Source organism: Henckelia pumila, chromosome 3, assembly GCF_033568475.1.
Source record: "Henckelia pumila isolate YLH828 chromosome 3, ASM3356847v2, whole genome shotgun sequence".
Taxonomy (NCBI): domain Eukaryota; kingdom Viridiplantae; phylum Streptophyta; class Magnoliopsida; order Lamiales; family Gesneriaceae; genus Henckelia; species Henckelia pumila.
The window spans coordinates 93,067,195-93,085,432 of NC_133122.1; the positions used below are offsets into that span (position 1 = coordinate 93,067,195).

At 36.3% G+C, this 18,238-nt stretch overlaps 2 protein-coding genes across 3 annotated transcripts; both read right to left on the reverse strand.

The window, feature by feature from the left end:
• Window positions 1-403: 403 nt before the first annotated feature.
• On the reverse strand, window positions 404-772 carry LOC140889225 (uncharacterized). The gene has a single exon (XM_073296937.1). The coding sequence runs from the start codon at window positions 770-772 to the stop codon at window positions 404-406; it is 369 nt and encodes a 122-aa protein (XP_073153038.1).
• Window positions 773-5,359: 4,587 nt separating this feature from the next.
• On the reverse strand, window positions 5,360-16,924 carry LOC140886132 (phosphatidylinositol 4-phosphate 5-kinase 9-like). Of its 2 annotated transcripts, XM_073292637.1 has the most exons (9): window positions 16,685-16,924; window positions 14,623-15,938; window positions 13,945-14,112; window positions 13,103-13,268; window positions 7,832-7,942; window positions 7,397-7,584; window positions 7,123-7,280; window positions 6,508-6,670; window positions 5,360-5,927 (listed from the first exon to the last, which is right to left on the reverse strand). In XM_073292637.1, exons 2-9 carry the CDS (start codon window positions 15,888-15,890, stop codon window positions 5,651-5,653), a joined length of 2,499 nt encoding a protein of 832 aa, XP_073148738.1. In that variant the 5' UTR covers window positions 15,891-15,938; window positions 16,685-16,924; the 3' UTR covers window positions 5,360-5,650. The 2 variants fall into 2 exon arrangements, with proteins under 2 accessions (XP_073148738.1, XP_073148740.1); XM_073292639.1 differs by lacking the exon at window positions 7,832-7,942.
• Window positions 16,925-18,238: the final 1,314 nt, after the last annotated feature.

The following is an 18,238-nucleotide window of genomic DNA, read 5'->3' on the forward strand; positions in this document are numbered from 1 at the left end:
CGACCAACACATTGGCACGATGGGCACCTACTCTAACAAAAATGACCTGTTTTTCCACAGTTAAAACATGCAGCATCTCCAGTAGTTCCTTCCTTCTTGTGATTTTTGTATTGATAGGGTCGCTGGTTTTTTTCATGAACCTTGAAATTTTTTTGATGAATAGTGACATTGCTTCGTTGCTGATCTACTCAGCAGTCTTTTCTAGTGCTGGATCAGTAGTACTGGTGCTAGAAGATGTATGACCGGTGGTGACTGCTAGGGCTTTGGTAGGAGGTTCTGATATTGCTATTTCTCCGCTTCTGATCTGCAACTCAAATTCATATGCCTTGAGGTCAGCAAATAGGTCACGGACCTCTATCTTTTTCATGTCCTTCGCCTCTCGCATGACTATGGTTTTTACATCTCATTCCTTTGCCAGTGCTCGCATCACTTTGAGAGATATCTCCCGATTGTTGTATTCCTTTCCAAGAGCATTGAGTTCATTAACCAGGTTGCTAAATATTTCTTCAAAGTCGCTCATGGATTCACCAGTCTTCATTTTAATGCTTTCGAACTTTTGAACAGCTACTAAAAGTTTGTTCTCCTTAGTTTGCTCATTCCCTTCACAGAGTTGGATCAACTTCTCCCAGATTTCTTTGGCCGTGTTACAAATCTTTATTTTGCTGAATGTAGTCTTTTCCAGCGTTTTGTACATAATATATTTTGCGACATTGTCCAGATTTGCCTTGTTCTTGTCTTCATTTGTCCATTCGCTTCTGCTTTTCTCAATCATTTATGGAACGCCCGCTGTCACAGCTACAATAGGGTTAGGTTTCATGATTTTGATTATTCCATCAGTGATCACGTACCACATATCATCATCTTGTGCAGCAAGATGAGATTGCATTCTAATTTTCCAGTCATCGAAGTCTTCTTGAGAGAAAATGGGAATCTAGCTGAAGGATGCCATGATGTGAGCTTATCAAAGACAGGATAAACCCGCTCTCATACCACTTGTTAGGATCGGTGGAGTGTTTAGATGGGGGTGAATGAACACTCCTAACTTTTCTTTAAACTTTGCAAGGAGCTAGAATTAGCAGCAATCCGAGTATATCCTGTCTATTGAATTAGAAGCAGCAGCCTACTAAATTAGTGTGGAAACAGACTGCTGAACATCTACTGAAGCTCAAATATAGTAAGAAAAGTGACACCAAATTTTTTTATGGAAGTTCGAAAGATAAAACCTTTTACGTCTTCCTTTCTTCTGTTTCTAGAAGGTATCCACTAGAAACTTTGATTGGTACACTCTCTAGTACAAAGCCATTTCAGCAGGACTTATCTACCGCATACTGAAACTCCTAATATCTTCACAATCTAACTTTTGAGTCGACTTTGTTCAAAATTTTACAATTCTCAGAACTTTATACTCACAAATTTTTACAAAGAATGACACACAATATTGATCCTAAAGATCTGATATATCGATGAGTTTGTGCAAGAGTATCTTTTGAATGGAGACTTGAATGTTTTGCTTGAAAGCAATAGAATGCTTTTTGTAAGTTTTCTTTTCATCTCTCTAGTGTTGTATCTTCTCGAAGTGGCCGATCAGCTCTATATAGTTGTTGGTTCCAACGTCCATAAACGACTTTATTTACTCTTCAATGATTATCCCTGAAACACGGAATATATGTATCAGATTTATGTGTTCTAAAAGGGATGTGCAATAAATGCTCATTTAATGCTTAGTACGATGCATTAAGTGCGATGTGTTATCATATTAGAACAGCTATATACGTTGTCTTGAACCTTGCTTACTGATTTTTCTGTATGGGATATCTACTGGTTTTATTCTAGTTTACTGTTTTTAGACTAAGCGTATTTTCTAAAGTTCTGTGATTGTCTTTATTGCTAAGTTTCCACTAGTTTGTCTTGGTCTACTACTATTAGTGCAGCATACATCACCAAAACTAAAATCCTTAACATTAATTTTTTAGAAAAACTTTATTATGAGATTTTAAATAATAAAATATAAATATTTTTTGACGTGTTAGATTAGAAAAATTTTGGAAGATCAAAATTTTATAAATCTCATACATTTATATATCTTGAATAAAAAAAATAATCAAAATTTTATGTATATTGGTATAATTTTTGTTATTTTATATTTTATTTGTATATAATAAAATATATGAAAATTTCTTAAAATTTAAAATATTTAGTTTTTTTAAAAAATAAAATTTTTATTTGTTAAAGCAGAAATTTTTTTAAATTTAGAAATTTATTTAGATAACCAAGAATTTATAATTTAAGAAAAATATGTACAAGGGTAAATTTGTCTAACAATTGATTAATTATATGAGATAGATAATTATTAACACTTTTTGAAGTGTAAATAATACTCCCCTTATCTCAAATCTATTTCTCAAATTAAAATACAAGTATTTAATCTAATAGGAAAGAAATGTTAAATAAATGCAAGATACATATTATTTAAAATAAAGATAAAAATTAATTTTTAAAGCATGTGGTTAATAAAACAACAACAAACATAATTTAAATGTACATATAGTGTTTTTTAAAACATCAAAGTTCCAAAATTTTAAATATATATTATCAAGAATCTCATTCTAAAATGTTAGTAAAAAATCAACAATATTTGTTACAGAATAAAGTGTGAAATAAATTATGCGCTTATATTCATTTTCAAATTTATGGTAATTCATAATACATTTTCATCTGTTACCCACATACAATGCATGTGTGTTCTACTAGTGTGTGTGTATATATTAATAGAAAAATTCTGATTGAATATGAGGTACAAAACAAAATCAGAGAAACAAGTAAATTGTAAACCAAACTAAGGCATGTACTAAGGTACAATGTCCTTAAAACAAATTCGTCTCCTTCGAAGTGTGCTTCGAGGATTACGATAAAAGTTTATTTTCCAGGATATAACGGCTAAACCCGTAATGAACTAGCACGAGTCACTACACCGGCGAACAAAAGAATTACATGAACTTTATAAATGGAACAGAGTAAGCAGAGGAAACTCGAAATAATAAGAAGGAATGGAGGAGATGTGTTTCTGAAGACTCTGGACAACTCTATTTATATGTGCACTGGAGCCATGTAGACAGTCACACAATGTTATCCGAAAGGCCATAAGTTGGTCAGCTAGAGCACCAATAGCCAGCAGTATGAAGCATCAAGAGACAACCAGATGAAGTGTCTCGTCGATTTACTAAAGCCATGCAAACAATCACACGATGATATCTGAAAGGCCAAAAGTTGGTCAGCTAGAGCACCAATAGTCAGCCATATGAAGCACCAAGAGACAAGCAGATGAAGGGTCTCGTCGAGAAACTTCTGCCAAGGCATCCGAAATGTAAAATAAAATTTCAAAAGGCAGCTAACTAGGCACCTAAAATAAATTTTCAAAAGGTAGCTAACTACGCACCTGATTTTACTTTGATCGGTCTGACATTCGACAAACTCAGGTCGAGGACGTGCTCAAACGTTGACACTTCCTTTCTTGTTCAAATCATCAAGAACTTGATTTACACTCTCTTGCACAGAGACACGAGAGAACTTTTTGATCAATCATTTTTCTTGCGCAGACACACGAAAAAGTTTTTTGATCAATCATTTTTACATTTTCATAAAGTGTAATACAATATAAGCTTACACATACCAACTTCTTTTTCCGATGTGGGACAAACCCATCATTCAATTTTATTTTTTTTAGGGTGAAATAAATTAATTACACTGAGTGCAACAAGATTACATCATCATTCCATTTAATATTACATTTTATAATTTACAATCACTCAAAATGGAAAGCCCATTAACACTCACAACCCAATATACATATTTTTATTTTAATTTTTTTGAGAATAAAAACACATACATAGATTAAGGGATTAAATCATTGTTTATAAGATTGGAGAGCCAATCTGGAATACAACCATCAATATAATCAAAGCTAGAAGATAAAATCGATGCTTTGCGAGCCAAATGATGTGCCACATTGTTAACCGATCTTCTTATATGTTGTATCGAGCACAAGTGATGGAAGACAAGCATCAATCTGATTTCTGCAGCTACCACACCCGTTGAACCTCTGTCTTCTTCCGGGAAATTGATACATCGCACAACCTCTTGGGAGTCCGAGAAAACACAGACATTGAGAAAGCCCCTTCACAAGCAAAGATCCAATCCAAAACGAATAGCAATAAGCTCAGCCCCTTTTATCGAATCTGGCTTGCGAATACACCTAGTTGAAGCGCTTTTCACCACTCGCATCCCTCACTACTGCCCCCACACTATACTTGTTCTTCTTCTCATCCCAACAACCCAATATACATATAAAATGTAGATCATATATATAATCCAACATATATATATGACCTCGTATTCGAAGCAATATGATATGTTGATCAATGAAATTCGGATATCTCACATTGGTACGATATTGTCTACTTTGGATACAAGCCGTCATGGTTTTGCTTTTGGAACCACCCAAAATGCCTCATACCAATGAAGATATCATTTCATATGTTAACTCATGATCTTTCTTTGATATTTCAATGTAGGACTTTGGTTGACTACGCAACAATCTTCCCCTCAAACGAAGTCCCACGATAATTCACATGGTCCTGGCCTCCCCTCAATCCGTCCTCCAACCGAGGTTACTCTACTTCACGGCGTTGAGGCACACGCTTTATATGAATCCCTCAATCCGTCCTCCATTCATTGCTACTCCCCTTCACTACGTTGAGGTACACGCCTTACATGAATTCCCGGGAGCATCACCCCTCGAGAGTTTATTCACGAATTTTTTACCATATATTAACTCGTTATCTTTCCATGATCTTCTAATGTGAGACTTTGTTTGACTACCCAACATGATATTTAGTGTGTGAGATGGTGTATTAAAAGTGAAGGAAAAAATTAAACAAGGTTTTAAAGTGATCAAAGTTTAAACAGTCAGCGAGACTATAATTCATGTAAATGTTGTGCTATCTGAAGGTTGTGTTACACCATATGATTTTCATCCGGAGCAGCATTGACCATACGTTGGACATAGAAACCCACACATCTATCTGATGAATTTCATCGAATGGATCATAGTACGTATTTCCCTTCTTTTTTTTCAAAATCACGCTCAAAATTTTAAACAATTACTGTCCAATGAAATGTATAAACTTTTGATTAGTAATAACATTTTTAAAATATGAGTATTAAATTTTTTTTTAAGTATATTAATTTGATTTAGAAGGGTGAAAGAAATAAAATGAGTAGTAAAAACCAAGTTTCGAGAGGTGATGGCGATTGTTAGAATTGCAAATACAATGAGATATCAAAGTTTTATATGCCTTAATTTAAACTTTATTAAGTGTGAAAATACTATTTAAAATACAAAACCAAATATACCCTTGACTTTTTTAGCTTTCCCCCCAGATATTTGCCTCAACTTCATTTGCTCAGGAAATCTTCGAGAACACAGGAGCAGATAAATCCATCACTCCCATACCTCGTTACATGGAATGTAGCACATGCTTCACAACACTATTGAATACTCAATGAAGACAAATAATTGCACTGGTTGTTTCTATAATGGGCTGGGGAATGGACAATAAGAACATGGCAAAACAAGAAATCATCAAAGTTCTCAACTTCCCAGTGCATTTGGCGGAAAAACCTTCTGAATGAAGGCCAAAAAACGCTCGGAGTAAAATGTAGGGTCGACTGCAGATATCAACTCTGAATCAAACTGAATAGATTTGTACGCATGTTCAATCTTCTTACTCATGTTATACGCTTGCAGGATATCGATAATGCCTAGATACAAGACAACATCGTACACCTCGTGAAACATCTGCATGTTGTCATTCCCAGGTATAAGCTCTGCTCGAGCGGGCATATTTACTCCAAGTTGGATTTGGAGTCTGTAAGTCAAAAACCAAAATATACGTCTGTCAGAAAATGATGGGTGAAATACTCATGTAAAGGCGAGCAATGATAGACGTGTTCTAAGTTCTTATGTCCGGCTCAGAAAAACAGACGACAACCCATTTTCTTGATTAAAAAATTTGGATCTTAACAAGGCGTAGGTAATCGCCTAACTGACCATCTCAATGGATATTACATCCGTTTGTTCTTTTCAAGTATGTAGAACCAAAAGCTGGATATCATACCAAATTTATAGTTAATTGTCATAACACAACTTAAAATTTTAAACTGTATTCTAATCCAATAATCATACTTCAACATAAAGTCATAGGATAGCAGGGTCAATTGTTGACAAAAATATAGAAAAAAAGCTCTTGATCATAAGAAGCCTAAATCCGATTATATTATTGTTGCTGTAATCTTGGTATTTATTCAGTCTGCAGATTTCAAGATTTTTGAAAAATGTTCAAGTGTTCTTTTATAACAAGAATCAAATCTTTCCAAGGGAGACGGATTCTAGTGATGAGAATGCTGATATATAATAAACAACAAAGTAGAAATCAAACATGGCAATACCTTGCTGTACCAGGAAGCAGAAGGTCAACTTCCTCATCCCCAGTTGAAGAGGATGCTCGCAACCGGTTGCCTCTAATGTGTGGCCCCACAACAATGCTATCATCATCAGAACCACGAGGGACCAAGACGAGGCCTTGAGGAGATAAGTCATCATCCATTGACTCTGTGTTGTAAAACAGCAATTAAAAGTAAGAAACCTGAGAATATTCAACATTTCAGCAATAGGTTGACCAGACATATGGTGACATTATAATCAGAAATTTAAAAGCAGAAAAAGAGATGACTTGTTCGTTAATTTCAAACAGATATAGTTACAACCAACTAACATTAAGTCCAAAATCGTCGATGAACCCAGAAACTATTTTCCAACATGGAGATCAAAGTGCGTGTGAAGTTTTTCTGTTGTTACTCAGTCCAATGTTGTGTAGATCTTTGTATGCTTTATCTCCCCTTCTACCCCCGAAAATCTGAGTGCAAACTGCGTTTGTCTATGCTTATATATTTTTTAAATATAAGAACCTCCAAAGCGAAAGATTATCTTCTACTGATGTCTGATGCATGATGAATTTAATTTTTTAGACAAGAATAGGAAAACTAGTAACCAGAAAAACTTACCATCTTCTGCAACAATCCCCAATCCATCAATTGAAGCACGCTTACTATGAGACATAAGAGAACGTAGGTGTTGAGGTGCTCGGTAATGAACTCCCAGCAAGAGGCTGTAATCCATTATGTGCTGTGATTCCAAGAATTTACTATCTGTTTCAATCTGTCTGCAAATGCAGGAACCATTACGCTACATAAGTGTGGCTACAAAATAAAATATTACATGGAAAGAGGCAAAGAGCATCCAAATATCTTAAAACATTGCAACTTATTCCCTGCTTACTGTAAGAGGGCATCTCGCCAAGAAGGTTCCAGGTAAAAGCAGTAATTTAAATCAAGATCTTTCAGTATGGTATTCTCATCAATTTCGACCTTATCAGCAGAGCGTCCCAACGTAGACCCTTTAAGATCAAATCTTCGATGGATTCTCAACTCTGTACAGAACATATTACCCATCACCACAAATCGAAACTGCAAAGTAGGGCGCTAAGGTTAGTAAATATACAGTTTCAGACAGCAAAAGTTAAATCCGAGGCATGTTTTCCTCAAGACAATGCTGTGTTAGAGGCAGACAAACTGAGAAGCAAGTATGCAATCGAACCAAACCTCAAAATGGGGGAAAAAGATTTTCAAATTTTATTGGTCATTTTCTGATAACAAGCAGGTTTTCTCATACATTCTTGGTGGTACATGAATTGATAGTTTCCATCTATGTTACCTTTTGACCACTAGAAGGTATAATTCGGTGAAGACCAAAAAATTTAGTAATAAGAGTGTTATCATATCTGCGCACGTGACTATGATAGTTCGGGAGCATTTGAAGCAGAACCTGCAGGTTAAACACGAGACGTGCTTTAACATAAGTACAACAAATACAAAAAAATCTTCCATGCAAACTTCTGCTATTGCTTAATGTTGAATAGAATATTGTCTATTGTATAGGAGATTTTGTAGTTTAAATAGGCCCTGTTTTTAGGGATTTGTTTAGTCCTTTAATTATGTATAGATTTGTTTCCTTTAGGGTTCTCCTTGTAAACTCTATTTAAGAGTTTTGTACTCTGTTATATTCAATAAGGTAGTATCATCGTTTTCTAGATGGTATCAGAGCGAAAAACGATGCTGAGGGAAAAAGAAAGGCCCAATTCTTAAAAGCCCATCCTTCTCTGCCTCGTTTTTGGCCTCGCAGTGTTTGTGATAGCGGCTACACTGCCTTCGTCGCCCAGCCTGCGTGTCTCATCCCTTCCCCTTTGGCACCTCGGCACTTAGCCCAAGCCTTTGCTCACCATGTCGGAAACTGACTCTGGGTCTTCATCTACTGTGCACCAAACTAAAGCTGCTGAAACTCGAGTCCCGTTCTCTGACCAGCACTCGGTCCAAATTTCAACTATTCGACTGAATGGGGAAAACTTTCTGCGCTGGTCCCAATCTGTAAGGATGTATATCCGAGGTAGAGGGAAAATCGGATACCTGACTGGGGAAAAAAAGGAACCAAAGCCCGATGAGTCTTCCTACGCCACTTGGGATGCAAAAAACTCGATGGTCATGACATGGCTGGTCAATTCAATGGCTGAAGACATCAGTGTCAATTATATGTGTTATCATACGGCTCAAGAACTTTGGGACAATGTAAATCAGATGTATTCTGATTTGGGAAATCAGTCTCAAGTCTATGAATTGACGCTGAAGCTTGGACAGATTCGCCAAGGTGAAGATAATGTCACAAAATATTTTAATTCATTGAAAAATTTGTGGCAAGATCTTGATTTATTCAGCAGCTATGAGTGGAAATCATCCGAGGATGGCAAACACTACAAGAAAATGGTAGAAGACAATCGGATTTTTACATTCCTTATTAGGCTAAATAAACATCAATGGGTGAGGTCTTTTCTGAAGTTCGACGAGAGGAAAGTCGCAGACTTGTGATGCTTGGAAAGAAAGTATCAACGGGAGCTGTAAATATGGAGACTTCTGCCCTTGTTACATGTGCGGCAAATGCAGGCAAGAAAAGAAATGAAAAGCCTTCTGTGTACTGTGATGTTTGTGAAAAACCTTATCACACTCGTGAAACTTGCTGGAAAATTCATGGTAAACCAGCAAATTGGAAAAGTAAACAAAAGGGCAGATTCAATCGAAACCCAAGAGCTCATGAAGCACTGGTTCATCCGTTCAACAAAGAACAAGTGGATTATCTTCTGAAACTATTGAAATCCAATTCAACATCATCTGGTAGTCCTAATACTTCTTTGGCTCAAACAGTTGACTTCTTTAAAGCCTATACTTGTCGTTCCAATTCTCTCGATTCTCCTTGGATAATTGATTCAGGAGCATCTGATCACATGACAAATTCTCCCCATTTTTTTCAAACCTATTCTCCTTGTTCTGGTTCAAAAAAGGTTAGGATAGCTGATGGTTCTTATTCTGCCATAGCAGGTAAAGGTTTAGTTCAACTGTCCAATGCTATCAGTCTTAAATCTGTCCTTCAAGTTCCTAAGCTCAATTGTAACCTTTTGTCAGTCAGTAAATTGTCCAAGGACTCTAACTGTCTTGTTATTTTTTTTGAATCTCACTGTGAATTTCAGGAACAGAGCTCGGGGAAGATGATTGGCAGTGCTAAGTTGATAGATGGCCTTTATTACTTTGACAATGACTTTTCAAACAATAAAGCAGCTCAAGGGTTGATTAGTACTAGTTCTAACTCTGCTAGAGGACAAATTATGTTATGGCATCTTAGATTAGGACACCCGAGTTTTCCTTATCTGAATAAACTATTTCCTACACTGTTTAAAGGATTAAATTGTTCTTCTTTCTATTGTGAGAGTTGTTTTTTATCAAAAAGTCAGCGTACTACTTATCTCCTTAGACCATATCAAGCATCAAAACCATTTTATCTAATCCATAGTGATGTTTGGGGTCCCTCTAGGGTGACAACAATTTCTGGAAAAAGATGGTTTGTAACTTTTATTGATGATCACACCCGTTTGTGTTGGGTATACTTGATGAATGACAAATCAGAGGTTGAAAAATTGTTCAAAGATTTTTATGTGATGATTGAAACTCAATTTCAAACAAAAATTGGGATACTTCACAGTGACAATGGCACTGAATACTTAAAAGGAATTTTAGGGAATTTTTTAAAAGAAAAGGGAATTCTTCACCAATCTACATGTGTTGACACTCCTCAACAAAATGGAATTGCTGAGAGAAAAAATAAACATTTGCTTGAAGTTTCTCGTGCCATTATGTTTTCTACAAATGTTCCCAAGTATTTGTGGGGAGATGCGGTCTTAACAGCATCTTATTTAATTAATAGAATGCCTACTCGTGTCCTTAACCATGCGACACCTCTGAAGTCTAAAATCATTTTTTCCAAACACTCGTATTTATTCTAACATTCCTTTGAAAGTATTTGGGTGCACTGTTTTTGTTCATCTGCCTAGTAGATTTCGGTCTAAATTGGATCCTCGTGCAGAGAAGTGTATTTTCGTTGGTTATGCTCCGCATAAAAAAGGTTTCAAATGTTTCAACCCCATAAAAAGAAAATATTTTGTCAGTATGGATGTTACTTTTGTTGAAGATCAGCCTTATTTTCAAAAAAAAATTCTTCAGGGGGAGAAGGATGGTGAACAAATTTTTTGGCAGACCTCTACCTCAGATTCTCTACCCTCATATTCTCTACCCATACCTATTGTCTCACATGACAGTAACTTAAATGTTGAGATTTTTGGCCAAGGAAATGATATTCTAGAAACAAAGAAACAGGTTCCTAGTCCTCACCAGCAGCAATTAAATCCTGAACTTCTAGTTTATAGCAGAAAAAAAACTTGTCAAAGAAATAAAGTGCCTACTGTTGCAACCGAGCACTGCCAACCAAAGGACCCGAGTAATGACTCACTGAATATTCAAGGTACATTAAACTCTACTTTGCCTGCTATTACCCCCAATAATTCAGATCTTGATGCTCCCATAGCTATTAGAAAAGGAACTCGAACTTGCACCCAACACCCGATTGCCAAATATCTATCATATGAAAAACTTTGTCCCAATCATAAAGCTTTTACTTCAAATATATCTCACTTATTTGTTCCAAGAAATATTCAGGAAGCACTAGATGATCAAAATTGGAAATCGGCAGTGTTGGAAGAAATGAATGCACTTGAAAAAAATAAAACATGGGAGATCGTTGACTTGCCCAAAGGAAAAAGGACTGTTGGATGTCGATGGTTGTTCAATATTAAGTGTAAAGCAGATGGAAGTGTGGAGCGATACAAGACACGTCTTGTGGCAAAGGGCTTTACGCAAACCTACGACATTGACTATCAGGAAACTTTCGCCCCTATAGCAAAAATACATTCTATTCGAGTCTTGTTATCATTGGCTGTTAATTTGAATTGGCAATTACACCAGCTGGACATAAAAAATGCGTTCTTGAATGGAGACTTGGAAGAAGAGGTGTTCATGAGCCTACCACCTGGGTTTCAGGGAAAGTATGATCAGAACAAAGTTTGTAGACTCAGAAAGTCTCTATATTGTTTAAAACAGTCACCGAGGGCCTGGTTTGAACGTTTTTTAAAGGCTGTGAAAGCTCAAGGGTATTATCAGAGTCAGGCAGACCATACTATGTTCTATAAACACAGTAAAAAAGGGCAAATTGCTGTCTTAATTGTATATATGTTGATGATATAATTTTTACAGGTGATGACTTTGAAGAATTGGCAAGACTAAAACAGAAACTGGCTGAAAGTTTTGAAGTTAAAGACTTGGGAACTTTGAAATACTTTCTCGGAATGGAGTTTGCTAGGTCAAGAGAAGGAATATTTGTGAATCAGCGAAAATATGTTCTTGACTTACTCAAAGAGATGGGACAACTTGGGTGTAAAGCTGCTGATACTCCACTTGAAGCTAACCTGAAGTTAGAGGAAGCCAAACCTGAGAATGTGGTTGATAGAGAAAGATATCAAAGGCTGGTAGGAAGACTAATTTATTTGTCTCATACTCGCCTTGATATAACCTTTGCAGTTAGTATGATAAGCCAGTTCATGTACTCTCCAGGACAGGAACACTTTGATGCAGTAAACAGAATTTTAAGGTACTTAAAGGGTTCACCGGGCAGAGGACTTATGTTCAAGAAACGAGATCAGTTGAATGTGGAAGTGTATACTGATGCCGATTGGGCAGGTAGCACCATTGATAGACGATCTACTTCAGGGTATTGCACATTTATTGGAGGAAACTTAGTCACTTGGCGGAGTAAGAAACAAAACGTAGTGGCAAGGAGCAGCGCAGAAGCAGAATTCAGAGCTCTAGCCAATGGCATATGTGAAGTTATGTGGTTAAAAAAACTCCTTGAAGAGTTAAAAGTAACTGTTTCTCCTCCTATTAAGGTTTATTGTGATAACAAGGCTGCCATTTCAATTGCTCACAATCCAGTTCTTCACGATAGAACAAAGCATGTTGAAGTTGACAAACACTTTATCAAGGAAAAGCTTGATAGTGGTATAATTTGTATCCCCTACATCCCTACCAAGGAACAAGTTGCTGACATCTTGACTAAAGGGTTACCCAAAGGACAGTTTGAAGTGTTAAGAAGCAAGCTAGCTATGGATGATATCTACAAGCCAGCTTGAGGGGGAGTGTTGAATAGAATATTGTCTATTGTATAAGAGATTTTGTAGTTTAAATAGGCCCTGTTTTTAGGGATTTGTTTAGTCCTTTAATTAGGTATAGATTTGTTTCCTTTAGGGTTCTCCTTGTAAACTCTATTTAAGAGTTTTGTACTATGTTATATTCAATAAGGTAGTATCATCGTTTTCTAGACTTAAAAGCATCAAGTAACAAGAATTCAAAGCAACAGAATAAAAGGGGTAAACATGAAGATTATGAACCTTCACTTCAGATTTTCACTGTAACTCAAGGCACTTAGTGTAACACTTAAAAGCATAAAGTATCAAGAATTCAAAGCAAGATAAAGGTCCACATAAAGATAATGAACCTTCACTTCAGATTTTCGTAATGTCTTGATCATAAAACGGTCATCTTGAGACAGTAGAAAGACACTGCCACTCTTTCCAGGAGATGAAAGTTCTCTTAAGGCATCATTTCCACATATGGACACCATGTAGTCAGCAGCATCAATTTTAAACATCTCTCGCAGGTTCCTTTAAGGAAAACAAATGTTTGACGTTAGGAAGGAAACAGAATCAATTTATACACCTAAAATTCAACAGTGTCTCAGGGCATTTTTCAAGTGCTTAAACTTCATTCTTATGATGGGCCATTAGCTTCCCGTCTACAAAGGATGGATGAGGTATCGTGGATACTGTGGCGAATTATAAATTTGGTTGAGGGGCATTAGCTAGACCAATTTGGGATGATAGACTCAGAAATATTACATATGCGATTTGAAATTATACACCACCACTATCATTGCTCACCCCTGCTTGGCATGTCTTGACACATTTAAATAAAAATATACGATCATGATAGGTTAAAATTATTTGTTCAAAGCCACTACCAACCAGGTTGAAGTGGCATGCCACACCACCTATAATGAAGGAGGAGAGAAGGTACGATCTCCCTCTCTCACATTAGCTCAAGCAAGGCATCTATCTGATTCAAAACTACCAACAACGGCTTTCTCAAATAAACAGAAGCATGATAAGATGCTCAATGACTGTTTGAAAACAGTTTGTGCATGAAAAAATTTATACCCAGCAAAAAAATTGAACCATTTCTCAAAGCGCACAATTTTTTCATAAAAAACTGTATGCAAATCACTGAAACACAAAACTGCACATGACCTTTGCCAAAGAAGATGATTTTTTCACAACATACCTGAAAACCATTGGGCAATAATCTTTCCACTTAAAATCATCAGATTGATGTGGTGGTGTCAGTTGCGAACCTTCTTTTGGAAAAGTCATCCAAAAACTGGCTCGTGGACCAAAGTCAGTTGCTCGAACTTCTCGCCTTTGTATGGGGGTGATTTTTCCCACAGTGTATCTGGTCATATTCTAATTTTTTAGTTTTAGTTTATGAAAAAGGCAAACAAAAAAAAATAGGAGATTAAATAGGAATATCCAGTATTACTCTTATTTAGGACTCATATACAACAGCAAGATTCAGTAGAAGTCAATCAACCGAACTGCGTGGGGCCAAAATTTCTGAACTATCCAAACAGACATTAAATAAATTGTCACTCACCGAGCTAGAGACACTTTACACAAGCTCAAACGTGTGTTGGTGCCATGTTCATGTTAAACTTAAATTCTTGAATGACATGTTCACCCTATATCTTGCATACTTTACAAACCTGTTTTACTACATATCTTTTTCCAACTAATTTTGCCAGTTCTGTTCCCTTTTGTCCTGACTTTGTTTACTTAGCAGATATTTCTTCTCAACGATTATTTTTCGTGATCCTGACTCCGATACTTTCATGTGTAAATGGGTCAGTGCATAAACATGAATATATTCTCGGAAAAAAACAAGAAAGCAAAATGTTAAACACACCTGATTCCGAGCTGAAGACTTAGCATCAAATCATAGCTCCTATGGCCTTTGATAATTTGTTCTCCAGGTCTCTTTATATCCCTTGCAAATCTCTTTTGTCGTCTTTTCTCTCGCTTAGATGATAGTGAAATGTGATTGCTTAATACAAGCTCACTGATCAGAACCCCTTGCATGTACTCTCTTTCCAAGATTGGAGCTTTCACATCCTCCTCATCTCCGGCTTCTAAAATATTAGTATCAGACATGCTGGATGATCTACGGTGTCCCAAAAGTTTCTCAATGGATACTTCAAGACTCCAGCGTCGTTCCAGAGTAACATTTGTGAAGTTAGAGTGTTCCAGACTCATTAAGCTCTCGTTGGAGAGTTTGTTGGATGAATTCCGACCACAACCTTGTTTCCCCCTGAACTTTAAATTTCCCATATCTAAGGATGTTTCATGATGAATAATCGAAACATGGTTCTGTTTTCTCAAATCAGGCAGCAACCCTTGCTTTCTCAGAGCATTAAGGTAAAACCGCTGACTGGCTGAAAGCCTGTTAACTTTTGGGTAGAACGTACCTTTACCATCCTTCAAACCCTGAGTCCAAGTTCCAACATAGAAACTACCATTGCTCCACGTGTATACTCCAAATCCATGCATCATACCATTTAGCCAGCTTCCCTCAAATGAATCCCCGTTGGTCCAAGTAAGAGACCCCTTCCCCGACATTTTTCCACCCTTCATATTTCCCAAATACATATTGCCATTGGCCCATGCATACTTACCAGGTCCTTCGGGGGTTCCTCGTATCCACGATCCTTCAAAGATATCTCCATTGGGAAAACTCTGATGCCCCAAACCATGTTTGAGATTCAAACGCCACCGACCCTTGTAGGTCGTATGGTCAGACTTAACATAAGTACCAGTACCATGCATGTAACCACCTGAAAACTCGCCTTCATAAATGGCTCCAGATGGCCACTGAAGCTTTCCATATCCATGTCTCATCCCACATCTCCACTCACCCTCATATTTGCAACCATCAGACCATGCATAGTTCCCAGAACCCTCCGGTATATTTCCATGCAGGGATCCAGAATATGATTCCCCATTGGGTAATATGATCTCTCCACATTGGAAGCCATTGATTTCCGAAGAATGTGAAACTTCTCCATTTAATTCAACAACACAGCTTTTATTACCCGAAACTATCAAATCAAGAGATTTTGTCCTATCAGACAAACAGAGTGCTTCAACATCATTATCAAGGGCCACAGGGTCAGACATTCACAATGATAAAGACTTTCAGCTCCAAATTAGACCGGTGGGAAGCACCTTAAAAAAGAAATATATTGATCATCAAATTAACAAGTCACAAAGGACGGACATCAATATATTTTCAGTAGCCGAAAAAGGCCACAACATGGAAGACAAATCTTAATCAAACACCATAAAACTAATTCAAGTTTTTTGGATGACTCTTCAAAAGCTGGCCCTCGTACCTTCATTGAAACTAGCAAACCGCTATCAAATACTCAGGCCGTTTCAGTTTACTTTATTTTAATCTTTCAACTCTGTTGGATGCCCCAATAATTCAAACTAACATATTTTTCAATCAAATGAATAGAATACAGTTACACCATATGCCCAAGAAAATTCATCAGACAAAGACCGCCTCATGTTGTACATTCTCACATCAAGAACCAAACACATAAGGAAGAACACAAAATTTGAACGAGTAAATGAAATAAACAGAGAAAGAAAACACGAACTTGTTACCCTTTTTCCTGCAAAACTTTAGCAACCACAACAATACAAAATCATATTCTGGACTTGTCTCTTTGACCGCCATTTCTCAAACAACAAAGATTAAAAAAAAAAAAAAAAAAAAACCCCTCAAATTTTATTTCGAAATGAAACTAAACAGTAAACTTTCAAACGTCATCAATCATGACATGAAAACAAAAACCCATAACAACAGTAATCTTAATTCCAGCCTCAAAGGTATGTAAATGGCAAAAACTATTAAAAACACAAAATACTGTTCATACGAATAAATGATTCAAAAAGAAAAAGATTACCTTGAAAGTTGAAAGAGACAGCTGAACGATGAAAGAAGCGGAAGAAAGGAGGCGAAGGCAACTTTTTTCTCGATCTCTAAGACGACTTTTTCGATGGATTTAGTGCTAAAAGGAGGAACGAAAACGATCGAATCCCAAGAAACAGTGGGCAGGTACCAACTTTTGAGCTTCAAATCCCCCAATGTCCATTAATGTAACGTAAATATCTTGTCAAATGGGGACCGGCGAGCGAGGAAACATGTTCAAACTTGAATTTACGTGCAAATTACTGTTACTGTCGTGGAATTTTATTTAATGCAATGTAACTATGTAAGATTATTATTTGTATTTTATTTTTTCTATTTTATCTGATCTGTTAATAAAATAAAATGGCCAGAATAACAGCTACACGATATTTATATATACTAGTAATGTGTGCAAATATGTTGTGTGCGTAAAAGTAATAAATATCGTCAATCCGATCAAAGATCAAAAGGTTATGGTGAACCGAAGAAATCAATTAAATTGGATAGAGTAGTTGATGGATAAAATGTTGGAAATGTGGAAAGAACGTTAGTGAGAATATGATTGATTTGTTGAAAAATAGATAACAAAATGACATTATAGCATTGAATAGCATTTTACATATATGAGAGTTATATTTGGAAGTTCACATCAAAACACAATTCGATTTTTCTAGGCTCTAGAACCCTCTTGCAATATTAGTAAATAAATAATAATAATAATAATAATAATAATAATAATAATAACAACAATAGTAATAGTGATAGTGCGAGAGGATGTGTGAAATGAATTTTCATGTTTGGCAAATCATCTTTTGAAACATATCATAGGTTTTTTTTCAAATAGATTTGTGAGATTTCTCTAAACTCCACAAAAAGGAAACTGGTACAGTACAATCCACTCTGCTGCTCAACGACGACTACCTCCTGGTCCGTTCAATCTAAGTACTGCCCCATAGAATGGGGTGTCCAGAACCAAAACCGAGGACGTGAACTAACAACGCTCAGTACGAAAGTACGAAGTATGACTATACACATACTATGAATGCTAATTCCAAATGAACGGGTATCGAAAAACTATCACGGTAGAAACTATTGCTCAACAAATGACGTCATTGTATGTAGCACACTGGGCCGTCGCATCAGGAGGTACTTCAATGCCATAAGAAATAAGTGGAATATCTGGACCCAGATCCATGGCATCCATCCACAAAAAACTCAGGGCTGAGCAACCCCTCTGCAGGTAATATCAAGGTGTAGGCTCAACGTGATAATTCATGTAACATAATAATCGTGACACAATAAATGCACATAAGTCGTGCCATATAAACTATGAAAACATAGAACATGCATACTCAACCAGGATATCTCGGATAGTATTTTCGTACTTTAGAATAAGAAACCTAGCGATAATGGCTCTCTAGTCCAAGCCTATAAGCATACAATCAATATGTAAGGCCCGAAAATATTAATTTATTAATTACGAAATCAGAGATTTAAATTTCGGGTCGAAAATATTTAATTTGATGATTTTTGGATTTTAAGATTTTAA

Excerpts from the sequence above, each read along its gene's own strand:
- LOC140889225 (XM_073296937.1), bottom strand. The coding sequence starts at position 772 with ATGATTGAGAAAAGCAGAAGCGAATGGACAAATGAAGACAAGAACAAG.
- LOC140886132 (XM_073292637.1), bottom strand. The coding sequence starts at position 15,890 with ATGTCTGACCCTGTGGCCCTTGATAATGATGTTGAAGCACTCTGTTTG. Across the intron at positions 7,281-7,396 it reads TGGCGAGATGCCCTCTTACA|ACAGATTGAAACAGATAGTA; the intron begins GTAAGCAGGGAA and ends CTGCATTTGCAG. Across the intron at positions 6,671-7,122 it reads GGGGATTGTTGCAGAAGATG|AGTCAATGGATGATGACTTA; the intron begins GTAAGTTTTTCT and ends TTTACAACACAG.